General features: G+C 40.2%; 1 protein-coding gene across 1 annotated transcript in view; it reads right to left on the bottom strand.

The window, feature by feature from the left end:
* Nucleotides 1-22,489, bottom strand: part of LOC103808020 (utrophin-like) — a gene marked incomplete at its 3' end in the record, with an annotated part of 123,877 nt that overhangs the window by 71,241 nt on the left and 30,147 nt on the right. The window contains exons 3-11 of the mRNA XM_009080775.1: nucleotides 13,628-13,720; nucleotides 12,126-12,203; nucleotides 9,000-9,092; nucleotides 7,962-8,134; nucleotides 4,396-4,511; nucleotides 3,189-3,352; nucleotides 2,393-2,596; nucleotides 1,098-1,279; nucleotides 239-389 (exon numbers count right to left, since the gene is read on the bottom strand). Of these exons, the coding sequence (XP_009079023.1) occupies nucleotides 239-389; nucleotides 1,098-1,279; nucleotides 2,393-2,596; nucleotides 3,189-3,352; nucleotides 4,396-4,511; nucleotides 7,962-8,134; nucleotides 9,000-9,092; nucleotides 12,126-12,203; nucleotides 13,628-13,720 (1,254 nt within the window). The remainder of the gene's footprint in view (nucleotides 1-238; nucleotides 390-1,097; nucleotides 1,280-2,392; nucleotides 2,597-3,188; nucleotides 3,353-4,395; nucleotides 4,512-7,961; nucleotides 8,135-8,999; nucleotides 9,093-12,125; nucleotides 12,204-13,627; nucleotides 13,721-22,489) is intronic.

Raw genomic sequence — 22,489 nt, 5'->3', positions numbered from 1 at the left:
TCCCTACAGGTTTCACTTCCTGCACGAAGCAAATATAATAATTCCTGCTAGTCATCAGTGCTCAAGTGTTGAGACTTCCAATTCCTTTCTACACCATCACCATCCTTTTCCAAACACCAAATGCAGCCAACTGACTTCTGACACAATCAAGCTGCTAAGCTAAGGAAGTCACCAATGTATAACACCTCTTTGAAATACTTCTCCCATACATATTAACATAACAGACAAAAAGGTTCACCTTATGTTCTTCTAGCTGTTTTTGAAGAGATTCCAAATCTTCCGCTAAGAGCTGAGATTCCATCTTCTGAATGCGTTCTTCAGTGACTGTCAGCCAGTCAGAGAGCTGCTGCAACTGCTGCTTCTGGAGCTCCATCAGCGTGTCATGCAGGCTGCAGGGGGAAGCACAGACTGAGTTATTCTGGAAATAGCTTTCCTAAGGAAAGTAACTAAATTCTAGTTTATATAGGAAAGAAGCAAGTCCATTCATAAAACAGTAACCTATCATCAAATAGCCTTTTCACCATTAAGCTAAGGAACACAGTTAAGTATCCCTCTTTCTTGCTCAACAAAAAAAGTCGTGAATTATGCAATTTCTATCAGGAATTGTTTCTTCCAACAGGGATTTGTTGCTAATAAAGCCTTTGCTGAGAGTCACAACAAAATGCAGTTTCTCCCTTCATGTGCAACTTTCAGCTTGGTAACTCACAAGCAGGAAAAAATTACTTCTAAATGCTTTTTAGTTGTGTAAATACCCATAGCTATCCACATCTACTGTATGCTTTATTGAGAAACTTAACTTTGTTTTTAAGAGTGTTCTCATAGTTTACATAACTATTGCACTTAAATACCATATATTTAGTCTGGCACATCTACATAACGGTCACAAAATACTTTATATAATAATAAACAAACAAACCCCAACCAGTTATACTCATTCCACATTGGAAACTATGAAGAATGTGGATTTCATGGCACAAACTGAAGAGTTAATTCTAAAAAACAGTCTTACAATCTGATGTAAACCAACTTCTCCAAGCTATAGTAAGTACCAAAAGTTGGTCCTGCACCTCTAGATGAGGTTGTGTGTCATGACTCACCGGGACTGCCTGTCCATGCTCTCCACCCTGAGTTCCTCCCAGCGGGAGTTCAGTAGCAGCATTTGCTCCTGGATCTCAAACTCCTCTTCAGGTGACAGATTTCCCTGGGCCACCAGTTGGTTTCCAGCCTGCAGAACATTGCCCACACTGCTCTGGTGCGCAGTCAGTTCCATCATAAAACACTGGAAATGGTACAAACAGACACATCACTGTGAGATCCTACAGGAGTTTAGGAATTTTTTCAATGTCCTAATAAATTGTCAAGTTTGAAACAGTGCTGCAGAATTAGCTGGCACCATCAAACACACAAGCATGTCACATCTGCTCCTCTCCAGGGAGATTCTCCATGAGTATGAAAATTCTGGAGCCAGTAAAACAGAATTAACCGAGAAAAACAACATGATCACCTCAGAGAAAAATCTGGAAGACAACAGCCTTTGAAGAAATACGCCAGGAATATGAAACTGAAACTTACCTATAGCCAACAGAACATAAAACAAGATCTGAAATGTATTATAGGAATGCAAGTAGAACCCTATAAATTAGTAACATTTAAAAATTCATATATTTACTATAAATCCAGAACACCTTTTCCTTTGCTTCATGGCTTTAAAACTGTAGCACAAGGAAAAAATTCTTCATATCGACTAGCATTAAGATTTTATATTCCTTTGTATACAGTGTGTACTGACACAGGAGAAAACATCTAACATGACACCTGAAACTTCTAGCAACATTAGGGCATTTGTTCAGACTTAGAGTCAAACCAAAATAATTTGGAAACAAGAATATTTTGGAAGGATCAACATGTATTTCTGAAACAAACTATCCTAATCATCACAGGGAGACCACTGAATTAAATCAACATGATTATCAATTTCAGCACTGCCCTCATTTAACAGCAAGTGACATAAGGCTGACCAGGCTTTTTAACAGTTGGCAGCAGAGAAGTGTGATTCAGTCTGGATCAAACTGCCTTTGTATTATAGACACCAGTAAGCCAGCTAGAAAAAGTTGATTTAAAAAATATGTTGAAGTTTCAAAGCATGTTCCACTGTAAGTCTAAGAAGATCAATATCACCTTCAAGCAGCTATTGTCTGACAACAAAAAACAAAACAAAACAACACAACGACAAAACAACCCAACATCACATTCAGTTAGAGGTGCTTGTAGAAGACAGACGAAAGAAACAGAATGGCAGGTCTTGAATAAGGACTAAGAAGTTCTGCAGCTTACACACCTACACAAAAAGCAAGACCAAACCACAGCAAAAAAAATTACGAGAGAAGCTTACTTCATGAGTGGAAAATTGACTTTTGACTTCCTCAACATCACCAGATATTTCCTCCTGTTCCCGAAATGCATCCTCAGCTGACAGCAACCACGTAAGAACTTCTTCCAGAGCAACTTGGTAGCTATCCAAGTCCATATCCACCTCTGTCACTGTGCTGGGAGTCTCTGCTCTAGAACTGTCCTGCTCCTCTTCAAGTGCTACAGTCTAGGCAGCCAAGAGAAAAGTGATGTCTTAGAAGTGCACAGAAAATGCCTTCCCAAACAATATTAAAAACAGAACAACTGGGATCCCTTTTAATCTTTCATAACAAGTTCAAAGTAATCATTGGGTACATTTTCATGAGGAAGGTCATAGTCATTACTAATGAACTTTTGTTTTAAAACAAGAATCTGGATAGAAAAGACAGCTTTAATCTTGCTTAACAGTAAATCTCACAAACAAACAGAACCCCACCACTACCACTACCCATCAAGTTCAATAGCAAATTCAGTTAAACATTTTGGGTCACCCTCTCTACCTGGTCAAGACTAGCAAGGTAAGACAGAGAAGCAAAGGAAAGAAGCATAAAAGAAATGAAACTTCATATCTCAACACACAGGATTTTGTACATGAATCAGAAAAGGAAGACTGAAAGACTGAAGTCAATCACAAAGAACGTGATTGACTATGATTTCTCGCATTTTCCCAGTTGTGTTGTCCAAGACAGAAGGCATGTTCCACAGGTAATGGACAAACCTGAAGACCAGCTAAAACTGCAACTCAAGAAAAGATGGGCTGACTTTAATAACACACACACCTGCTGCATATTGAACTCTCCATCCTCACATTCCTGTTTGTATCTCCTTGGAAGGGTTTCCACCTCCCGAATGTCTTCCATTGTGACTTGCTTAGGAAGGACCTCAAACAAAGAGGTTAAATACATAATAATAGACTTTTTGTCTGGAAGCTGTACAGCAACATCTGCAGCAAAAAGATAAAATATGGGAAAAAATACATGAAGGAGCCAGTTTTCTAGATCATTACTTAGAACACAGGTAAGACTTTATACATTGTGTAAATTACAGGTTCTCCTGTTAAGTAGTCTTTAGTAAGCTTTTAACTTAGAGACCATGTTTGATAAAGGTTCAAAGTAGCATGGAGAAAAAAAAAATTTCTACATTAGAAAGTGAATTCATATTAAACAGTTTGATCTCTTTGAAGTAAGAGCCCAAACATGAAGTTACTATGGAATAAAAACTGTTTGGGGAAAATTATTCTGAAGCATCTCCCTAGCAGAAATGCAGTGCATGGGCAGTATTCTGCATTTAAAAAAACAAAACATTTCCACTTAGGCTCTATCCCCACTCCCAGCACTGGTCAGTTAAATTTCTGATTTTCCATACTGAAAAGAGTTTCACTGACTCAGGTTCACTTATCTCTTGGGTTATGAGCAGTATCCATTCAGTTAATACTTTTTTTTTTTTCCTTAGGAAAGCAGTGCTTGAATCTATAAAGTTTGAGAGCTTGTCTTATAGAATGAATCTTTGGAGGCTCACTTCAAAGCAGAACAAGAGCTCAGTATTTTAAAAAGGAGCTGTAAAAGTTTCCTGGTAAGTGTTCTTACACAGTATATACTCACAGCACTGGCAGCTACTACTACTCAGTGTATATAGAAGAACAACAGATCGTGAGCTCTTAAACTATCCTATTCTATGTAATGCTGTATTTCATCTGAAAAGCACACACCTTGCAACAGGACTCCTACCTAAAATGAAAGAAAGTCAGGGTACCAACTTCAGCTTCTTTATACAGTCTCTGAATGGCAAGTCAACCTGAACCTTAACATTCAAAACAGCAAAGCACATGCACACACAGACATACCCTCACCCTACAAACTACATTACTTTAAACCCAAATTTAAGGGCTCAAGACAACAGCACTGCACAAAACTGATGGAATTTTTATTTTATCTTTCAAGAGAGCTGAAAAAAGCTTCTAGTCAAGTAAAATAACTATTATCCCACCTTCAGGATCCAAGAGTTTCTCAATTCCTAAGTGGTTCTTGGCTATGTTGAAAGCATGTTCCAGTCTTTCAGCTGGGGACAACTTTAGAACTTTATCCCAGCTAAACAGCTCAGGTCTAAAAGTAAAAGGAAGACAAGGAAGAAAGTAAATTTTATCCAAAAAAAATGACATACCATGCAGAATATCACATTATGGATATAACAGCAGCTACCCAAGTTTTATAAACATACATACAAAATACCAACATTAGTGCATATACACAAATGTATAAATACAAATATGTGCTTTTTTATAAGTGAGAATCTGTCAATCACAAATCAATTAACTGACTGCATATTCACAGGACACCCACCTTCCATTCTATGTGTTCTAACCATAGAGTCATTGACTGTAACAGGAGATCAAATAGTACTAACAAGAATACATAGACTTTGTTTAAAGTTTATCCCAGAACTAGTTTTCTTCAACCACTTCTTTCACAGCATTGCTGTTACTACACATTCCCTGCATCAGGCACTGCTAGGTAACCAAGAGTCACTCTGTTCCTGGAAAGCCTCATTCCCAACTTGTCATGTGGTTCAGTGACCACCTCAGACCACCACAGCCAAGAGCAACAGCAGACTCCACCCCACTCACTCACCCTTCCCCATGGCATTTTTTCCCCCAAAATAAATAACAATCTACAGAAAACACCCCATCACGAGTGCTCATGAGTCACAATGCAAATAAGCCCAAGGAGGGGACTGATTTGCAATCAGCAGCTTTCACCTTAGACCAGGGTTAACCCAACCACATCTCCAGTCCAGCTGTGCACCCAAAACACCCGGGCAGGTCTCAAAGGGAAAGATCAGAACATGGAGCTGATAGTGGGGTGAACAAACAGCACCTGTTCTTAGTGGTACCTACACCAACAGGGCATGATCAGCCAAGTGCTGCAGCAGCACAGCTGTTCAGCTGCAGCCCCATTAAAATACCTTCCATTCCCCTGCAACAGTGGCTTCTCATCAAAACACTGCTATTGATTCTGTACTTTACAGAACTTGGGGAGGAAGAGATAGGTTTTCCTTTAAGTCTTTTAATATTTGATTCAGTTGTAAATTGCCCTAAGAGCATCCTTTATTGTCTGTGGAGTCATTACATTTGTGAAAGAGGAAGGCCATAAAACCAGAAGGGTCTGAGAAGCAAAAAGCCAGAACAAAGCAGGGTAAGCAGGAACAGACATATGCAAAGATGCTGATAGAAGCTCATGGAATACTGTACCTCCATGCAGGAGCAACAAGGACAACCACATAGATTCATGTAAAGCTTTAGCAGAGACTGACTTCGAAAAACACAATGCAATGAATATATTGCATATGCTGTACCTGCACATTACCATGATAACACAATTTTTAATAAAATGCAATGTAGGTATTTACATGTGAGCAAGAAAACTGAACCAAAGATGATAATTCAATTCAAAGAGGAACTAAGATAATATTAGGAAATGAAAGCGACCAGCACAGTAAAATGTTAATAAAATTATATGAGGTAATTGGTCACTTAAGTGCTGCAGGTGTTAGTGTTACTAGACATTGTAGCCAAGAGGTAGCACCACTAATAATTATTGATAGGTACATAACAAGAAAAAGGAATACTAAATCTCTTACTAAGATATTTTAAAAATCTCCTATTTTAAGTGCCATATTAAACTAAAATGGAAAAAGCAATACTGAAAATGCCCCTTAGATAGGGAAGCACTACTGTCTGGGTAGGCTGAACAGCTTTGTTATCCTAGCACTTCTGCAACCTGCCCCCAGTCTCCTTGTTCCTTGCAAGTGCTTTTAAAGTTTCTCTTTCAAAGCCAACCTGAATCTAAATCTAGCTCAGGATTTCTCCATGTAGGTATAACGGTGTTTTCCTGGCTAAAGGACTAGTGCCCAGAGACAGCAAAACTGAATTCTGACATGCCAACAGCTGTCAGGCTCCAAGGAACAGGAGTAAAAGGCTCAGAGTTGAGCAGACCCAGAGATTTAGGAAGTCATAGGAAAGCACCATTACTCATAGCTTTCAGCAGGGGCTTTTGCTATTTAACAGTGTTCTGAAGAGGGCACTTCAGATCCTGCAAAGCCCAGTCACAGAATCACAACACATAAAACAACAAACAGCATGAAACCAGTTTTGCTACCCCTCTCCTGCTTTCCTCATGTCACCTAGGACTCCTTTGTTTCTATAGCTGGCACACTCTCCATCACAAAGCTTCACACAATCAGCAGCAAAGCAAGGCTGCTACAGGCAACTGTGTCAGGGCGGAAAACCACCACTACAGTTCACACCATCTACAGAAAGGACTTGGTGATACTTCTGATAAACTCCAGAGACCTCTGCAAGTATTGCTCTGCCTTTGCAAAAGTCCTTCCAAACTCTCAGGAGCCCTCAGTGTGGTGCAGGTCCTCCTTACACACCCAGGCAGGCTGAGCACAAGCCAAGTCTGGCCCACAAGGCGTAGAGGTGTGTCAGGGCAGACCCGTCCTGAAGCCAGAGAGCCTGTGACAGAGCCTACTTCAGTTAGCACAGGCCAAATGGGCACTTAAGAGCAGAGAACAGCAGGCATAAAGTGAGCATATGTTTTGCAACACTGTGCATCTACTGGGTATAAACATTATGGGTGTTTGCAAAGCATTTGCTGTGTCAGACACCTGGTGGCCAGGAGGTCTGGTTAAATTCTAGAAATTATCATACCATTACCATGTTAAAATGGTTATTTATGGTTAGGAACAGTCAGACTTTGCAAAGCAATGAGCTGACTTAATTTAAGGTACACTGGATTAGAATGGATTTCCTAGTAGATCTCAAAGAAAAAATATTTTAAAAAGAAAGTAAAAAAAGTTATGCAAGTTTCATAGAAGCACAAAATGATGGTTTCTTTAAACTGCCAAAGACTTCTCCAAAAATAAGAAAAAAACCCACAAAAGATCTGTGCAAAGAAGCTTTAACACTATTCCCTGTGAAGTGTAAGGAACAAACTAATTAATATTCTACAGATACCTGAAGTATTCTGTTACCCTTAGATTCTTCTGCCCAACAGTTCTCCTGAAAAAACTGCATACATTGTCTTTCAACCAAGATATATTTTTTTTAAAAGAGCCTTTCTTATTATTTCATTTTGAAGCTTATCTTCCTATTGAAATATGGCAAACCCCAACTGAAGAAATTTTTCTCTTAGCAGAGGAGGGAGAGTAGAAGTAGAAGGAAGTACTGGTGAAGGAGATGGTCAACTCCCCTCCCTCCCCTGCAGTGACCATTTGAACACATTCACTGTATAATGCATACCAAGCGGGACATAAAACACAAAAATATTCATGCATGTGCAGGAACTGAGTGTTACACTGCATCCTTGGCACTAGCCTTTGCAAGGCTCGAGCAATATCTCTCCACTGCTGTTGTTACCACAACAATAAAAACAGCAAAAAAACCAGACAATGAATCACCAAAAGAGGCTAGAAATGGTCAAATGCTCAAGCATGAAGAGACAAGAAAAAGCTGTTTACTTCACTAGGTCTAAGCTAGGCTGTTTGCTACTTACTTGTGTCTATGGATGACAGCATTAAAGGCAAGTCCATCTGACCAGCTTGTAGTGAAGTTCAAAACGTTGACTTGACTGTAAGGTCTTGTGGACTGCCGAACCCAGCTCAGTAGGATCTTCTCACTGTTGGTCTGCTGCAAATCTGACATGATGTTCTTCATGACATCCTTCACCTGCACAACAGTAACTACATCTTACAGACGTATGCTACATTTTTCTTGCTTACAAAACCAAATTATTTCACAAATCATGAAAGGGTGTTCCCTGTGAAAAGCTATGAATCAAACTCCAACTCCTCACATGAAATTTGGAAATAGGAGTCTTCAGGCCATATATGCACTCTTATTGTAATCTACTGATTCCAAGAACCAGCAGTGCTTCCTATAATAATGGCACATTACTTTTACTAACAATCCTCCCCCTCTCCTCGATGCTGTCTATGGTAAGCATAGGGAATATTTCTCACTGCTATGTGCTACGGCTCCACCAGTAAACAAACCCCCAAAATACAGCACAGGTTTTCTGAAAGAAGACAATATCTTCCCACCCAACAAAAGGAGGCTGATGTTTGGGAACTATCCATATGCAACTGCTAAAGTCCCTCCAAGTGAATTCAATGATCTTCTCGTATACCTGGATAAACCACGAGCCATTCAATCTACAAGACTAACAGACCTACAGAGTAGCATGTAAGATGCAAGTCAAACGCAGCCACCTAGATAGTAAAAAACTACCTGCCTCAAGCCTTTGAGGAAGGAATCTAAATACAGAGCTTCAGCCTGAAAAGCTTCTCTGCAATTAACACCAGCAGGAACTAAACTGAGAGACTGAGTACAACTGAGCACATACGAGAATACGTATTATGGGAGGGAGCCAATAGACTGAGAGCTGAAACTAAATACTGGCCTGCCTTTATTTACCAGCCCAAAATAGAAGCAGTATTTTCTGCCACCAAAACCCTGGGAAGGTCTGAGAAAATCTCAGTAGATCAATGCACACAATTCCTGGAAAGGAAGAGATCTCACAGCAATCTCTCACCTGCCAGTGCAAGATAATGCTCCACAGCAGCCCCAGCGTCAGCTTGTGATTTCCATCAACGATGTCAGTTCCTCCAATATTCACCAACTCCACCTACAGAGGTTGGATCAACTCTGTATTAAACACTGTTATCACAGCTTCAAGTCACAGCCCCACCTCATATCCCTGGCTGTCCAACCACATATTATCAAGTTTTCTGAAATAAAAAGTAGTTAGAAAGAGATAGCCAGAACTGACAGAGAACTGTCTATCTCAATTTGTCAAGACAACATGACAAAAAAATGGCACCAAATTTCCTTACATTCACAGGACTTGACATTGACATGGAAATGGCCTAATTGAGACCATTAAAAAGAGACACAAGGAGATTACTTTAGTAAGCAAGAAGGCAAGTGAGGCAAGCTGCTCCTTCATTAAGCATTCAACCCTCAGAAGAAGCAAAGCTTAGAGCATATGACCAGATATGCACTCAACGCTCCTTTACAGTCTGAATTAAATTGGGGCATCAAATCTCCTTTCAGTTCACACAAAGTGGCACTAACTCTGAACCACCTTGCACTGCATTAGCTGCCACCACACCTATGGAAATTGGGCTAGGAACAGCTGCCTACAGTAGATGAAGCAGATACCTCCCTGGGTTTATGTACACACACAGCAGATGCTGCAACGCCCTCCCAAAACAGGACAGACGGTGGGGCTTTGTTCTTGTAAATAACCTGAGCCAGGAGCATCCTCCAGCTCCAAGGGCCAGTGGCACAAGTGCACTTCAAGTCAATGGGAAGCTTTTTAACTCCTTTCTCACCCCCACTCCAAAACAGTTTTATCCACAGTGTCTACCAGAAACACCTCCCACCTTACGCTGTCTGGGCACAGCTGGCCACAGAGACAAAACCTGCACCAAGGAGCTGGCTAGGAATTAAATAATACCAATGGTGACGAGACAGTAACAGAGGCCATACTCTGACCCTCAGTGGACATAACCTACTGTGACAGAACAGACAAGAAAAAGGTTTAGTCTCATTTTAGATGATACTGCTGATCTATAAAGGCGTAATGCAGACATATAAGACTAGTGTCAGTCCTTCAAAATTTACTTGTAACCTCATTGCTTGACAATTTTCAGATTCCCACAGGTGCCTTGGTTAGGAGAATCAAATCAAAACTGTGTTCCAAGAATAACACACAGCCACAAATTACACTTTGAAGTACTAAGAAAGCTTGTGGATTTGTGACTTTCCCCAATTTTTACAGCAGCTGGAACAGAAACTTACAGCAATACTCTTTGCAAATACCGGGCATGTATTTTGAAATAACTGTAAAGTAGCCAGGCAAGAACAGGCCAAAAGAATCACCAGTGCAAATCATTAAAAACAGACTGGAAAGCACTCTAGTAGACAAAGATCAGAACGCAAGACTAAAGACCACGGGCAAAAAAAATAAAGTGGTTGCATATTAAGAGCTTTTTCACCTATAATAGAATAAAAACACTCCTGAGAACAACAAAAACAAAACACTTCACATTTTTAAATCACGTATCAAGAGTAATAGTAAAAATAACAATAATGCATTCCTCTTGCTATCCATGCATCCATTTTTGTCTTTAAAGGTGCTTTGCAGGATGTAGTCAGCAATCCAATAGGATAGTGAATGGCCTACTGAGACTTAAGCAAAGTTCATGATAAAAAAAGACAGTAGACAGATATGGACAATATGGAATGACTTCCCATGTATTCTTTTAAATTATTATTTTTTAAAATTTCATCCATAGATCAATAGTTAAGCTTCATTACTTAGAACCATTCTGCTAAACGGATGAGGTTCATGGGATCATTTGATCACCTACAGCCTGGGTTTGTCAGATTCTTACAATATATATATATTTAAACACTTTTATAAATTATTTCACAAGTTATGAATATTGCATAGCCCACAAGCTCTCAAGCAACACAATGCAACTGCTTCTCAGTGGATGTCTTTTCCCTTCATCTTAATGCACAACACACTTTCTAATGATGTTAAACAGTAGGTATAAATCAAGTACATGACCTTAACAACCTTCAGCTAACTAATACCATCTGTTTACTTCCTGAAACACAGATCCTGTCTGCTTAAGGAAGAACTAATTAATTATTGCAATTCAGTAGTATTTAATTTATTATCATCATAAAATAAATCAATTTCAAACTAAAAAGACTCATTACTTTCTCTTAGAAAAAAAGTTAATCAATATTTACAGTATCTCAAAGAACAAAAACAAATGACCTGCCTCTAGCTTTGTCTAGGTCCTAGAAATATGACACTAGTCCACCAACACGGAGGGGAAATTGCAATATTATACAGCAAGCTGGTATCACTCTTTGATCAGCAGTTTATATAAATAAATATGCCCATGCCTTTTTGTAATTGATGTATTTTATTGCCAGAATGTTCTTATTAAGTTATTTTAGTGCCCTGACATTCATAAATAGAAATTCTAAGGATAAAGCATGCACTTATCAGGAATTGTTCTTCAGGAGAAAAATAAAATCACTTTACTATAGTACTACTGGCTTCCAGGCAGTAAAATCAAACATTAAAATAAACAATTATTATTCTCATTTTTCTTAAAGGAAGATAGGGCTTTGATTGCTAGTTTTGTTCTTCTGATCAGCTACCCAAGTTGCAAATTAGAAATAGTACACATTTGACACAGAGCTGACAGATGTCAATTAAAAGATCCTCCTGGATACTGAGAACAGGACATATAAAACAGAACCATAAAACCTGTCATATCCTTACAGACTTCTGTACCAAGTTATACATCACCACTGAAAATTAGGTTTTTTTGCTCTGCCGGGTTCATTAACTATGCATTGCAGAGCTTCAAGTCACCTTTGTTTTGGGAGCCAAACACGTCTCAACAAAACACACTTCAGTTAATACCCTTATTTACTTAGCATTTTAAGATTTCACAAAATTGCTGGACAATGAAATTCTACATTAGATCAGGAAAACTAAGAATAGTTTCTCCATCTCACTGAATTCTCATTTTAGTACCAAAAATCTTTACTCTCTGGATTCTGAACTCATTTACACACAACAACAAACTAAAGAATCTATCAAAAAGTTGTGGAAAAACATGCTCACATTGTTCTGATGCAAGACCTGCAGTACTCTGTTGACGTTGTTTAATGCATGTACTCGTGTGGAACCTCGTTCTTTAGGCTGAAAATAAAAAGTTACAATCTGTTCAACATCAGAATTAACTTGACAGACCAAACAAAATGAAAGATAGCAAAAATAACAGGACTCTTTCTTAATTTCCTCCAGATTTAAACTTTTTTTTGTAGTAATAGTAGTAAGAAAAACCAAACAAGATCATCCATGACAACTTCAAAACAAAAACTGGTCAGAACAATATTCCTCAATTCATGGCACACAACAAGCCTTGGATTCAAAATATGTTTCAGTTCATCTTCAGCAAGTCCAATATTTTTATTCCCAGCATCTACAGACTTATAAACTGGCAGTGCAACAGCAAAGTGAGAGTTCATGGGGCAAATCTGAGGCTTTTGAACATTTGCCAGAGTAGTTGACATTTTTTGGCTCCCAAGAGAGAACAAGCAGCAATTTGTTTTTCTGGCACAGAAAGCCTGCTAAATCTCTGCATACTGGGAAGAAGCTACACTTCCTGAATTTCCCTTCCTTTTAATATCGGAGGAAAAAGACCCACTGCAACACTTGACAATAACTGCCACTGCATTTGCTTTTAATCATTGCAATTTAACTCCTGTGGCAGAACACGATCATGCTGCAAAAGCATGGAGCTGAAATAGAAACACAGTAAATAACTTAGAAACAAGAGAACTCCTATTGTCTTGACCATACTTGAAATCACACCACAAATCATTAAAAGTACAAGTGAAATGCATCTGTTTAGAAAACAAGGCAAATCTACAATGTGAAATTTTAAAGGGCTGAAGGTTCCTCATAAGGTTGATAAACAATTTGAGATTGATTATAAAACAGTGGAATCAATAATTTAATCCCCAGTGATGTCACAGGTTTCACCATGCCTCATGTGTCTTTCTGAACAGGCATCAGAGTTATCTGGGGAAGAGTTTTCAGCCACACACACTTTCCCATACATGATTTGAACAGTTTTCAGCTTTTTCCTATCTGTATACCGCATAATTTTTCAATGGAGATGCAGATTTTTGTATTGCCTACTAGCTGTTGTCTCTTTTCTTTCCTTCTTCTTTGAAGGACCTTACATGAGCTTATTAGAAGTCCATAGGTATCCAGCTGAAGGCTGGTCTTCCTGATCATGCAGAAACAGATCTTTAAAAGATCACTGTATACTATATGAGTAACACCTCTGGTTCTACATCCTCTGCTGGACAGTATGTAAACCCTCAAGAGAGTTGCACAGTTAAACTTCAGCCTGACCCTATATCCCGTGAGTGGAAGTTCGTGGGAATTTCACAGGAACTGCACAGAACAAGTACACACTACAAGCAAAACAGGGTTTTAAATAAATTTTTAAAACAAAACAGAACACCACATGCCACAGTGTGGGTTTTGGGTTTTGCTTATTTGTTAGTTTGGGTTTTTAAATAAATAGAAATATGACTCAGACTTTCTCTTACCAGAGGTTTCCCCGTCAGACCCTCCAAAAGGTCCAAAAGCTTCCTTCCATCTTTCAGGTCTGTGAACATGTCCTTAACTGGGGGCTTCCCACTCTACAGAAGAAACAAAAGGAGTTATAAAATCAGTGTTTAAGCAGTACTTCCCCGAAAACAGGCACTTTTTTCTTTTTGTCTTTCAATTTATTCTTATTTCATACTGAAAGGAGTAAATGAAAGCTAGGGGACTGCAACCGTGACCAGGAAGGAACCTTTTCCTTCTTTAGTGTTTGGGGTTTTTTTCTTCCCTATCTCTGTGGTTCTGTGCATCAGCAGCCTTACACTCAGGAACCAAATCAGTGCATCCTGGCTCATGTTAGAGTAGACGCATTAGCACGCAAAGACGGCAAAGAAAGAAAGCTTGGCAAGTTTGAGGAGTCATTTCAGAAAGAATGCTTTGGTTTGGCTGCATCTAAAGGAAGAAGAAACTGGGGCTTTTCAGAAAGAAACTACTGGGACAAATTCTCACAGATTTAAAAAAAAAGAGAAAGACAACAAAAAGGACTTGGAATTGAGCCCTATGTAAGGAGCGGCCACTGTTCTACACAGACTAGTGGCTCAAAAGGAGTAATATTTATTGAAACAAATTAATCACTTTCTCTACCATAGAAAAAACAGCAAAACATGAAACTCAGAGCCATTCTATATAACACATTTCTAATTTTCTCTTTCTTTGGGAGTGGAGGGACCCTGTACAAGAATGGTGGTAGATGACAGCAGAATCATGTCAACCTTTTCCATGCTCCTCTTCAATCTTAGCTCTTTTTGGACCATAAGACAGTTATTGTGGGACAGTTCCACAGGGCAGACAGAGAATACAGACAGACAGCAACTAAGTGCATTAGCTTTATAATACTCACCTGCTGGCTGCCAGGAAATCAATTAAGCTACTGCTTTCAGTGGCCCTTTGAAGTGCCAATTTGAGAAGAAAAATATTTTCTAGGTATCACCAAAAACTCCAATATTGCTTTTTTTCTATCACCTTGACTTTATAACATTGTTCTTCAGATAGAAGACTGTCAAAGACTCATTTTACATTACATGAATTAGCTGACATAGATCTCCTCCACCTTCACTTATCTCCTCCTGCCCTGACAGCTGCTAGTAATTGCCAGATGCTGGCTAACAAATCAGAAAGAGAACTGAATGGCCCACTGAACCCCATTTTTTAGCAAATGTCTGGTTTTCCTCAAAATTCATAAAGGTTTTTCTTAAATGTTCAATTTAATTAAATTTGATACTTTTAAAACTACCCAAAAAAAATCAGAGCAAAACAGCTACAGAGCTGTATTTTAGTCTCCTGTACAGAAACATAACTAAATCTAACTCAATTTCAACCACCTAAACAGTGGCAGAATGATCTTTTAGCTAAGGTCACTTCTTAAAACACATAGATGCTAGCCCCAGTGTCCAATAATAAATTAGTTTTGCAATTAATTTTTCTGACAAATTTATTCTCCAATTAACTTTACAAATCATGCTTAAAAACGTGTATATACACATGCTGATGCATACTTAGGTAAAGGTCATAGAAAGCTATGTCAGACCAATACCGAATAAGAGTACTCATTAAATATCATTGTTTGATAACAACCTGCTATTACATATTGCCACTTTTTGACACTGCCTCCTGTGATATCCTCATAGCAAGCTCAGGAAATGCGGATCAGACAAGTGGGTGGTGAAGTGGCTTCGAGAACTGGCTGAATGGCAGACCCAGAGGGTCATAATCAGCAGCACAGGGTCTAGTTGGAGGCCTGTCACTAGTGGTATCCTCCATGGTTCAATACTGAGCCCAGTATTGTTTAACTCATTCATCAACTACTTGGGCAGAGAACCTCCTCAGCAAGTTCACTGGAGACAAAAAGCTGGGAGGAGTGGCTAAGAGTGCTGTGCAGACCTTGAGAAGTACCTCAACAGGTTGGAGAGATGGGCAGAGCAGAACGTTCTGAAACTCAACACAGGCAAGTACAAAGTCCAGGTCCTGCACCTGAGGAGAAATAATCCCACACACCATAACAGGCTGGCAGCTGACCTGCAGGCTAGCAAGTCTGCAGAGAAGGACCTGGTGGACAAGCTGTCCATGAGTCAGCAGTGTGCCCTTGTGGCCAAAAAGGCCAATGGTAAACCTAATAGGGTGTATTAGGAAGACCAATGCCAACAGGTTGATAGAGGTGATCCTGTCCCTCTATTCAGTCCTAGTGAGGCTGTATCTGGAGTGCTGTCTCAAGTTCTGGGCTCCTCAGTACAAGAGAGACGTGAAGGTCATGGAGCAGGTCCAGCAAAGGGCAACAGAGATGATGAGGGGACTGGAGCATCTCCTTTAAAAGAAAAGGCTGAGGGAGCAGGGCCTATGCAACCCCAAGAAGAAACAACTGAGACCTTATCAATGTCTACAAGTACCTGAAGAGAGGTTGTCAAGAGGATGGAGTCAGGTTCTTCTCAGCAGTGCCAAGCAATAGGACAAGAGGCAATAAGCAAAAGCCGATGCACAGAAAGTCTGACCTGAACATGAGGAAGTACTTCTTTACTGTGCAAGTGACCACACACTGGAATTGATTGCCCAGAGAGGTTCTGGAGTCTCCCTCACTGGAGAGACACAAAAAAACATCTGGATGCAATCCTGAGTAACATGCTCTAGAGCAATCTGCTTGAGCAGGGAAGCTGGACTAGATGATCTCCAATGTCCTTTCCAACGTTAACTATTCTGTGATTCGATATGTTGGAGAACAGGATAACCTAAGAGTAGATGCAGAGAAGCCTCTACTATGGTTTTGTGGTGTATAACAGGAGGAGATTACCCCAGATACCAGCACACATAGTCTACATTTGATTTTTCTCACCACATTGAAGATACTAAAAGTAGGTTTCTAAGAGCATGAGAAAATTGTTCATGTGACCAGAAAAGCTGACAGGACTAACAGAGGTCTCACGGGATGCAGTAAGACTCAAACACTCATTGTGAAAGAAAAAAAAACCCTGTTAGCCGTTGAAGTGCAGGTCTCACCAGAGCAGGATAGAGGAGAATCACCTCCACTGACCTGCTGGCCACACTTGTTTTTATGAGGCCTAGGATACAGCTGGCTTTCTGGGCTCGAGCACACACTGCTGTCTCATGTCCAATTTCTCACCCACCAGTAACCCCAAGTCCTCCACAGGGCTGCTTGCTACTTGGCCTTTTTGAACTTCATGGGATTCATATGGGCCCACTCCTCTAGCATGAAGGTCTTTCTGGATGATGTCCATTCTCTCTTGTGAATCAACTGCACTTGTTCAGCATGATGTCATCTGCAAACCTGCTGAGGGCACACTCAAACCACTGCATGCCACTGACAGTATTGAACACTACAGATCGCATTATAGACCCCTGGGGGACAGCACTTGTTACTGATCTCCATTTGGATATTGAGCAGTTGACTGCAAGGCTTTGGATGCAGCTATCCAGCCAATTCCTTATTCACCTAACAGTCCATTCATCAAACCTGTATCTCTCCAATTTAGTGACAAATGATATTGCGGGAGACACTGTCAAAGGCCACATAGATGAAAGGCCTTTATAATTATATCACTAGTTAAAATTATATAAAATCAGAACATGTGTAACACCAAAACTGAGAACGGTATAGCTACATATCCTCAAAAAATTGTTGCCTTAGGTCCAGAAGCTAAAAAAGGATTTGGATCTGCTGAAAAAGCAGCAAGAGGCCTCATTTAATACAGTGCAACAAGGGTGTCAAGAGTACACAGCCCTCTTTGTTTCCATCCCTTCACTTTATGTGCATGAAAACAAGCAGAATGACTTCCTGCTTTCAGTCATTCATTTCAACAGGTCATGGTACATTCCAACCCTATGCCATGCACCCTGCTGTGATAGTGGAAATAATACAGATTTGCTTTCTCAGGAGAATGACTTCCATTTCTCTGGCCATCAGAGCACTATGTTTTGCTGTCAGTTAGAAGAGTCAGCAGACAGGTATTAAATTATTTCTGCAATCTAAGCTGCTCCTTCCTGGTTTATAAAAGTATCCACTATCCTCAAAACAGAGACAAAGCAAAATGCAAAACTTCTGTATTTAGTGAAGTCTAGCAAATGCTCTCCTCAAGGGAAGGAAGTCAGCTCACAGGAAGCACTTCCATAACTGCAAGGTGACCCAAGCTGGCTAAGAAAGGGCTGCAGCACCCACCCCACCAAGCCCATCACCACCTCCACAGCAGCACACCCATGAGTAAGGCTGGAAACCTGCTCCTCCAGCTTCCCACACCCACCTGAAGCACATGCAGACACCTGGTGGCAGTGGCCACCCAGGCAGCCTCAGCTGTCCCATCAGGGCACAGAGCCAGCCCTCACAGTCAACTGATGTTGCAATAGGAGCAGAGACTTCACAGGCACTGCATCCTGCTCTGCCCACACTGCCTCCTCACACCCATGTGTTTTCCTTACATGTGAACACACAGATCCCTGCAGGATCTGCTAAGTGAACCATATGGTCTGCAATGAGGAACATCAGTGCTCTGTCCTCCAGTGCAGGTGGATGTTGGCCTGCTTTCTTGGGATGCATTCGATAGCAACCTGCTGTGCTACAGCAAAGTCTTCTACTTCCCTTTTCCAGACAGAACAGCTACAGATCTCAATTTCTGACAGCTCTATGACTCATGAAGATTATTAAGCACAGACAGACATGGGAAAATAATTATTTTTTTTAATTGCAGCCCAAGGGATAATCCCATACGTCCATTTCCCAGGAAAAGACATGGAAAAGTTCTGTGGCAATGCTGACAAAACAGCTATGCCAGGCACGGGCCAGCCCAGAGCCAGGCCACACTGCTGCCATCACTACCATCTCCTTGTGACAGAACACATGTAAAGCCCCACCACTTCACACATAGGGCCCACCACTGAGCCTGATGGGGCAGACTGCTGTGGTAGAGCAATCTGGAAACACAATACATGGCCACTAAGGCTGGGCCTGTGCTTCTAGTCAGCGAGCCTAACTCAAACCAAGGTCCAAGAGAGCACACTGAACCCTGGTTCTGACCCATCACCTGCCTCATGGAGACAGCACTGCTCTAAGCTGCACTGGGGTGAAGCAGGCAGCCCCTGGGACCAGATACGTTCTGGGGCAGTCTGGTGTGCTGTAGCAAGAGCATGGGCTCTGGGGGAGGACAGAACTCCTCTCCCACCCTACAGTGTAAGGCATAGAGCTCTACAGATTTTATCCTCACCATCCCTGCCCACACCCATACTGCTCACACACCCCTACTCCCAGAAAGCAATCTGGACTTCTGGAAACAAAAATAGTGTCTGTACCCACAGATTAAAATATATATATATATACACACTCTGCAGTACATAAAAAGCATGTGTATTTCTCTCTCTTTCTGTAGAGTCCTGCCTGGGATACAGTATGCTAAGAATCTAAATTTCTCTTTTTCAGAACTGACATTTTACTCATTTTCTACATACTTAAAGACTATACTAGTACCAAGTAGTTCAGCCCATGCCAGCATCCCGTTAGAAAAAGCAGTCCATCACTGCGCATAATGGATCAAGAAATCTAAGTATTTGTCTTATAAGAGTGACAGTGACAAACCATACTGAGCCCTTCACAAGGGCAATGGCTAGTCACAGTTTTGGTTTTAAGTACTTAAAAGAGCAGCCTACATTGTGCTAAGCACTGTGCAAATACAGAGCAGATAATGGGTCATTTTTCAGACAAAACAGTTCGCTTTATACTACAAAGATAAAGGACGGGCAGGGACACACTGTGTACCAGAAGAGCTGAGCCAGCTCAGGGTGTAAAGCATTCACATCCCCCTCACTGAACACTTTTATCAGTTAACAGAAGGTAGTTTTTCTCAGTTTTGCTCATGTTTGCTGTGACAGAAAAAAAAACACTGGCAGAAACCTCCTTCCCTCAGCCTGCTCAAGAGGTCTTTGCCAGCAGAGCTGGCAACACAGTTACTGTAATAGACACAAGGGCTTGATAAAACAGACAAAAGAATGTAATTAACAGACTTAACTTAGAAAAAGGCCATGTTGGTTCCCCAATGCTTTGAACTGGCACTACTGATGGCAGGAAAGGAGTTGATTCACTTAACAGGGCTGGCACATGAAAGAGGAAGAGGGAAGATGAAAGGGAAAGGAAGGCAGAGCAAGAGAAAGGAAAGGAAAGAAATAAAAGCTGGGGCTAGGCCTGCTTGTGCTCCTATGAACTTTGTGTGGTGACACATTTATTATGCATCACAGGACACATACACAAGAATCAGAACCAGGATCCAATTGGCAATGTTACATTTATTCCAACAAACATTCTACTGCCAGCCTTTGTTCTAACACAAGTAGGGGAGGGAAGAAACCAAGAACTACTGCTAGTTATCCACAGCAGAAACCACATTTTCTGTTGATTCATCTCATAGGGCAGCAGCAGTTTCTGAATGATTTTTGAGCTGGAGTCCAGATGCTAGCCATACGTGGCAAGACCAGTCACCAGGGCATCAGCTTTGCATGCTCTTGCAAGATACCAGCTTGGGAAGAAGATACCATGTGCAGTGATCTCCTCTCAGTAGCAGCCCTCACATGCCCCTTGGCCAACTTTCAGCCCCTCTACCTGGATCAGGTTTAAGAGGGTGACTCACACTTCCTTGTGTGCATCTAGAATTACTTGCAAAGAAGGGTCATCCAGGCCAGCCAATATGACTGCGCAGAAATCATTCCTTCTCTTTGCCAGAAAGCGTTCCCAGGAAATGGAAGATATAAACAAAATCCGGACCAGATTGTTTTAAGAGTCATCCAATGCTGCTGACAGGAGAAAGACCAGCCATCAGCATTCACAGTTTGTTCTACTAAAGCCACACAGCTACAAAGCAGAAATCACTCTTGAATATATTTTACAGTAGAACATTCTCAATTGTTCCTTTATTACCACTGGGGAACTGTATCAAACTGAGCCAAGTTATACAAAAAAGGGAGTCACAAATTCTCAGTAACACAAAAAGCTCTATTTTTATTTTTAAACACCAGCCATCATTTATCACTTTATCACTACTATGTTCTTTGCATATTGTTCTTGAACATGAAATTATATGCACAGTAAATCATTAAGTTTGAATGTCTACCTAGTTGTTTAACTAGAAACATGCAGTTTTCTCTTGTGTCATAATTACCTGCAGCAGATAATTTACATGTGCTTTAAATCAATCTTTATTGAAGGTACATTATTAGACCTAGCTTTTTCAATAAATGAATGCCAAATGTATTTGAGAGTAAGAAACAAGCTACCTCTATTTCACATCCTCCTCAGCGATATTGATTCAGACCTCCTAGTGCCAACATTAAAACCAGGATGAAAGGTCCTCTCAGATTCACAGTAATGTATGCTGGCTGTCACCAGGGAAGTTATGCCTTTTGTAAAACCATCTGTATGACCTCCACCAGACACCGAGGAAATGCAGCAGATGAGTTCCAGCTGCTCAGAGCAGTGTTGGAAAAGCCCTACTTGCCATGTGCATCATCTACCACATTAGAAACAGCAAAACAGCATGGAAAGCCATAGGGAAGCAATACATATTTATTTTCCATTGGATTCTTCTCACCTTCAAATCTCACTTTTATGAAGCTGAGTTGTCTTTCACTAATTATTTTTAACCAACATATGATTTTTTTTAACATCTAATAAGATGCTCAGTAAAAAGATCAAAACAGTAGTAGAGCTGCATTTCCCCTTTTTCATGAGGAAGGGGAAATACTGAACAGGCTGGGCTCAAACTAGAACATGAAACATCCATAGCGTTCAAGTAGATTAACTGTGAACTCATTCTATTAAACTCAAACAACACAAGGAATAAGAACTACACTTTATTATGACCAACACAGAGTAAGAAACATGTCAAGTGCTGCCACATCATGAGGCCAGTACATGGGAGCTCAATGTGGGAAACAATTCAGAAAGCAAAAAGGTCACTGCAAAAAGTAAACAACCATGTCAACAAATAATCTTGCCAATTTCCAATTTAAGACCGTAGTCACTGTTTACAGGAGTATTTTTACTAAAACATGATACTTTCTTTTCCATTCTCCTTCCACTGATATGCAGGAGTTACAGGACAGCATACATAAATACTAGCTATACTGTGACAGGTACATTTTCCTTAAGAATGCTCTATTCTGTGCTGAATATGTCTGAGGAGTTGTGGCATCTCTACACAACACTAGTACAAAACAATGAATTCAAATATCAAGTTTTAAAAAAGTAGCTATAATCGTAAGAGAAAAACACTTTACGGACCAAATTAAATATCACTACTTGTGCTTAAAAATAAAATAGTTACAAGCAACTAAACAGCTATTTTAAACCCCAGACTAACAGGGGGTGGCAGTGGGAAGTAAGACTCATAACATAGATATGCTGGAAATTTTGAATCTACTAGATGACAACCATGAGTTTAAGGAGCAGCAAAACAGAAAAGCTAAAGATAGCTCAATCCACAAAACACCTAAAACACTTGAATGACAACATGACAGAAAGAGGGAAAACATATCTATGCAAATATTAGACATAGCAAGACAGCAAAACAAACAGGAGGCATCAGCAACACTGTGGGCCTTTTTCTGTCCAGCGTATTTATTAATGCATTTACATAAGCTTAGGGTATTATAACACATTTAATGTAACAGTACTAACCTAAGCTTGCAATTAAGCCTCATTGTATATCATTACCAGCAGGAGCAGTTGGGACCATACTTATCACTGTTAGTTATTTGTCCTGTAAGACTGGAAGGTTATCCTTCTATTTATGTTTTTTCAAGCCAGATAACTTCAGATTGTA

Source organism: Acanthisitta chloris, unplaced genomic scaffold, assembly GCF_000695815.1.
Source record: "Acanthisitta chloris isolate BGI_N310 unplaced genomic scaffold, ASM69581v1 scaffold18248, whole genome shotgun sequence".
Lineage (NCBI taxonomy): Eukaryota > Metazoa > Chordata > Aves > Passeriformes > Acanthisittidae > Acanthisitta > Acanthisitta chloris.
This window is presented reverse-complemented; position numbering and strand designations above follow the sequence as displayed.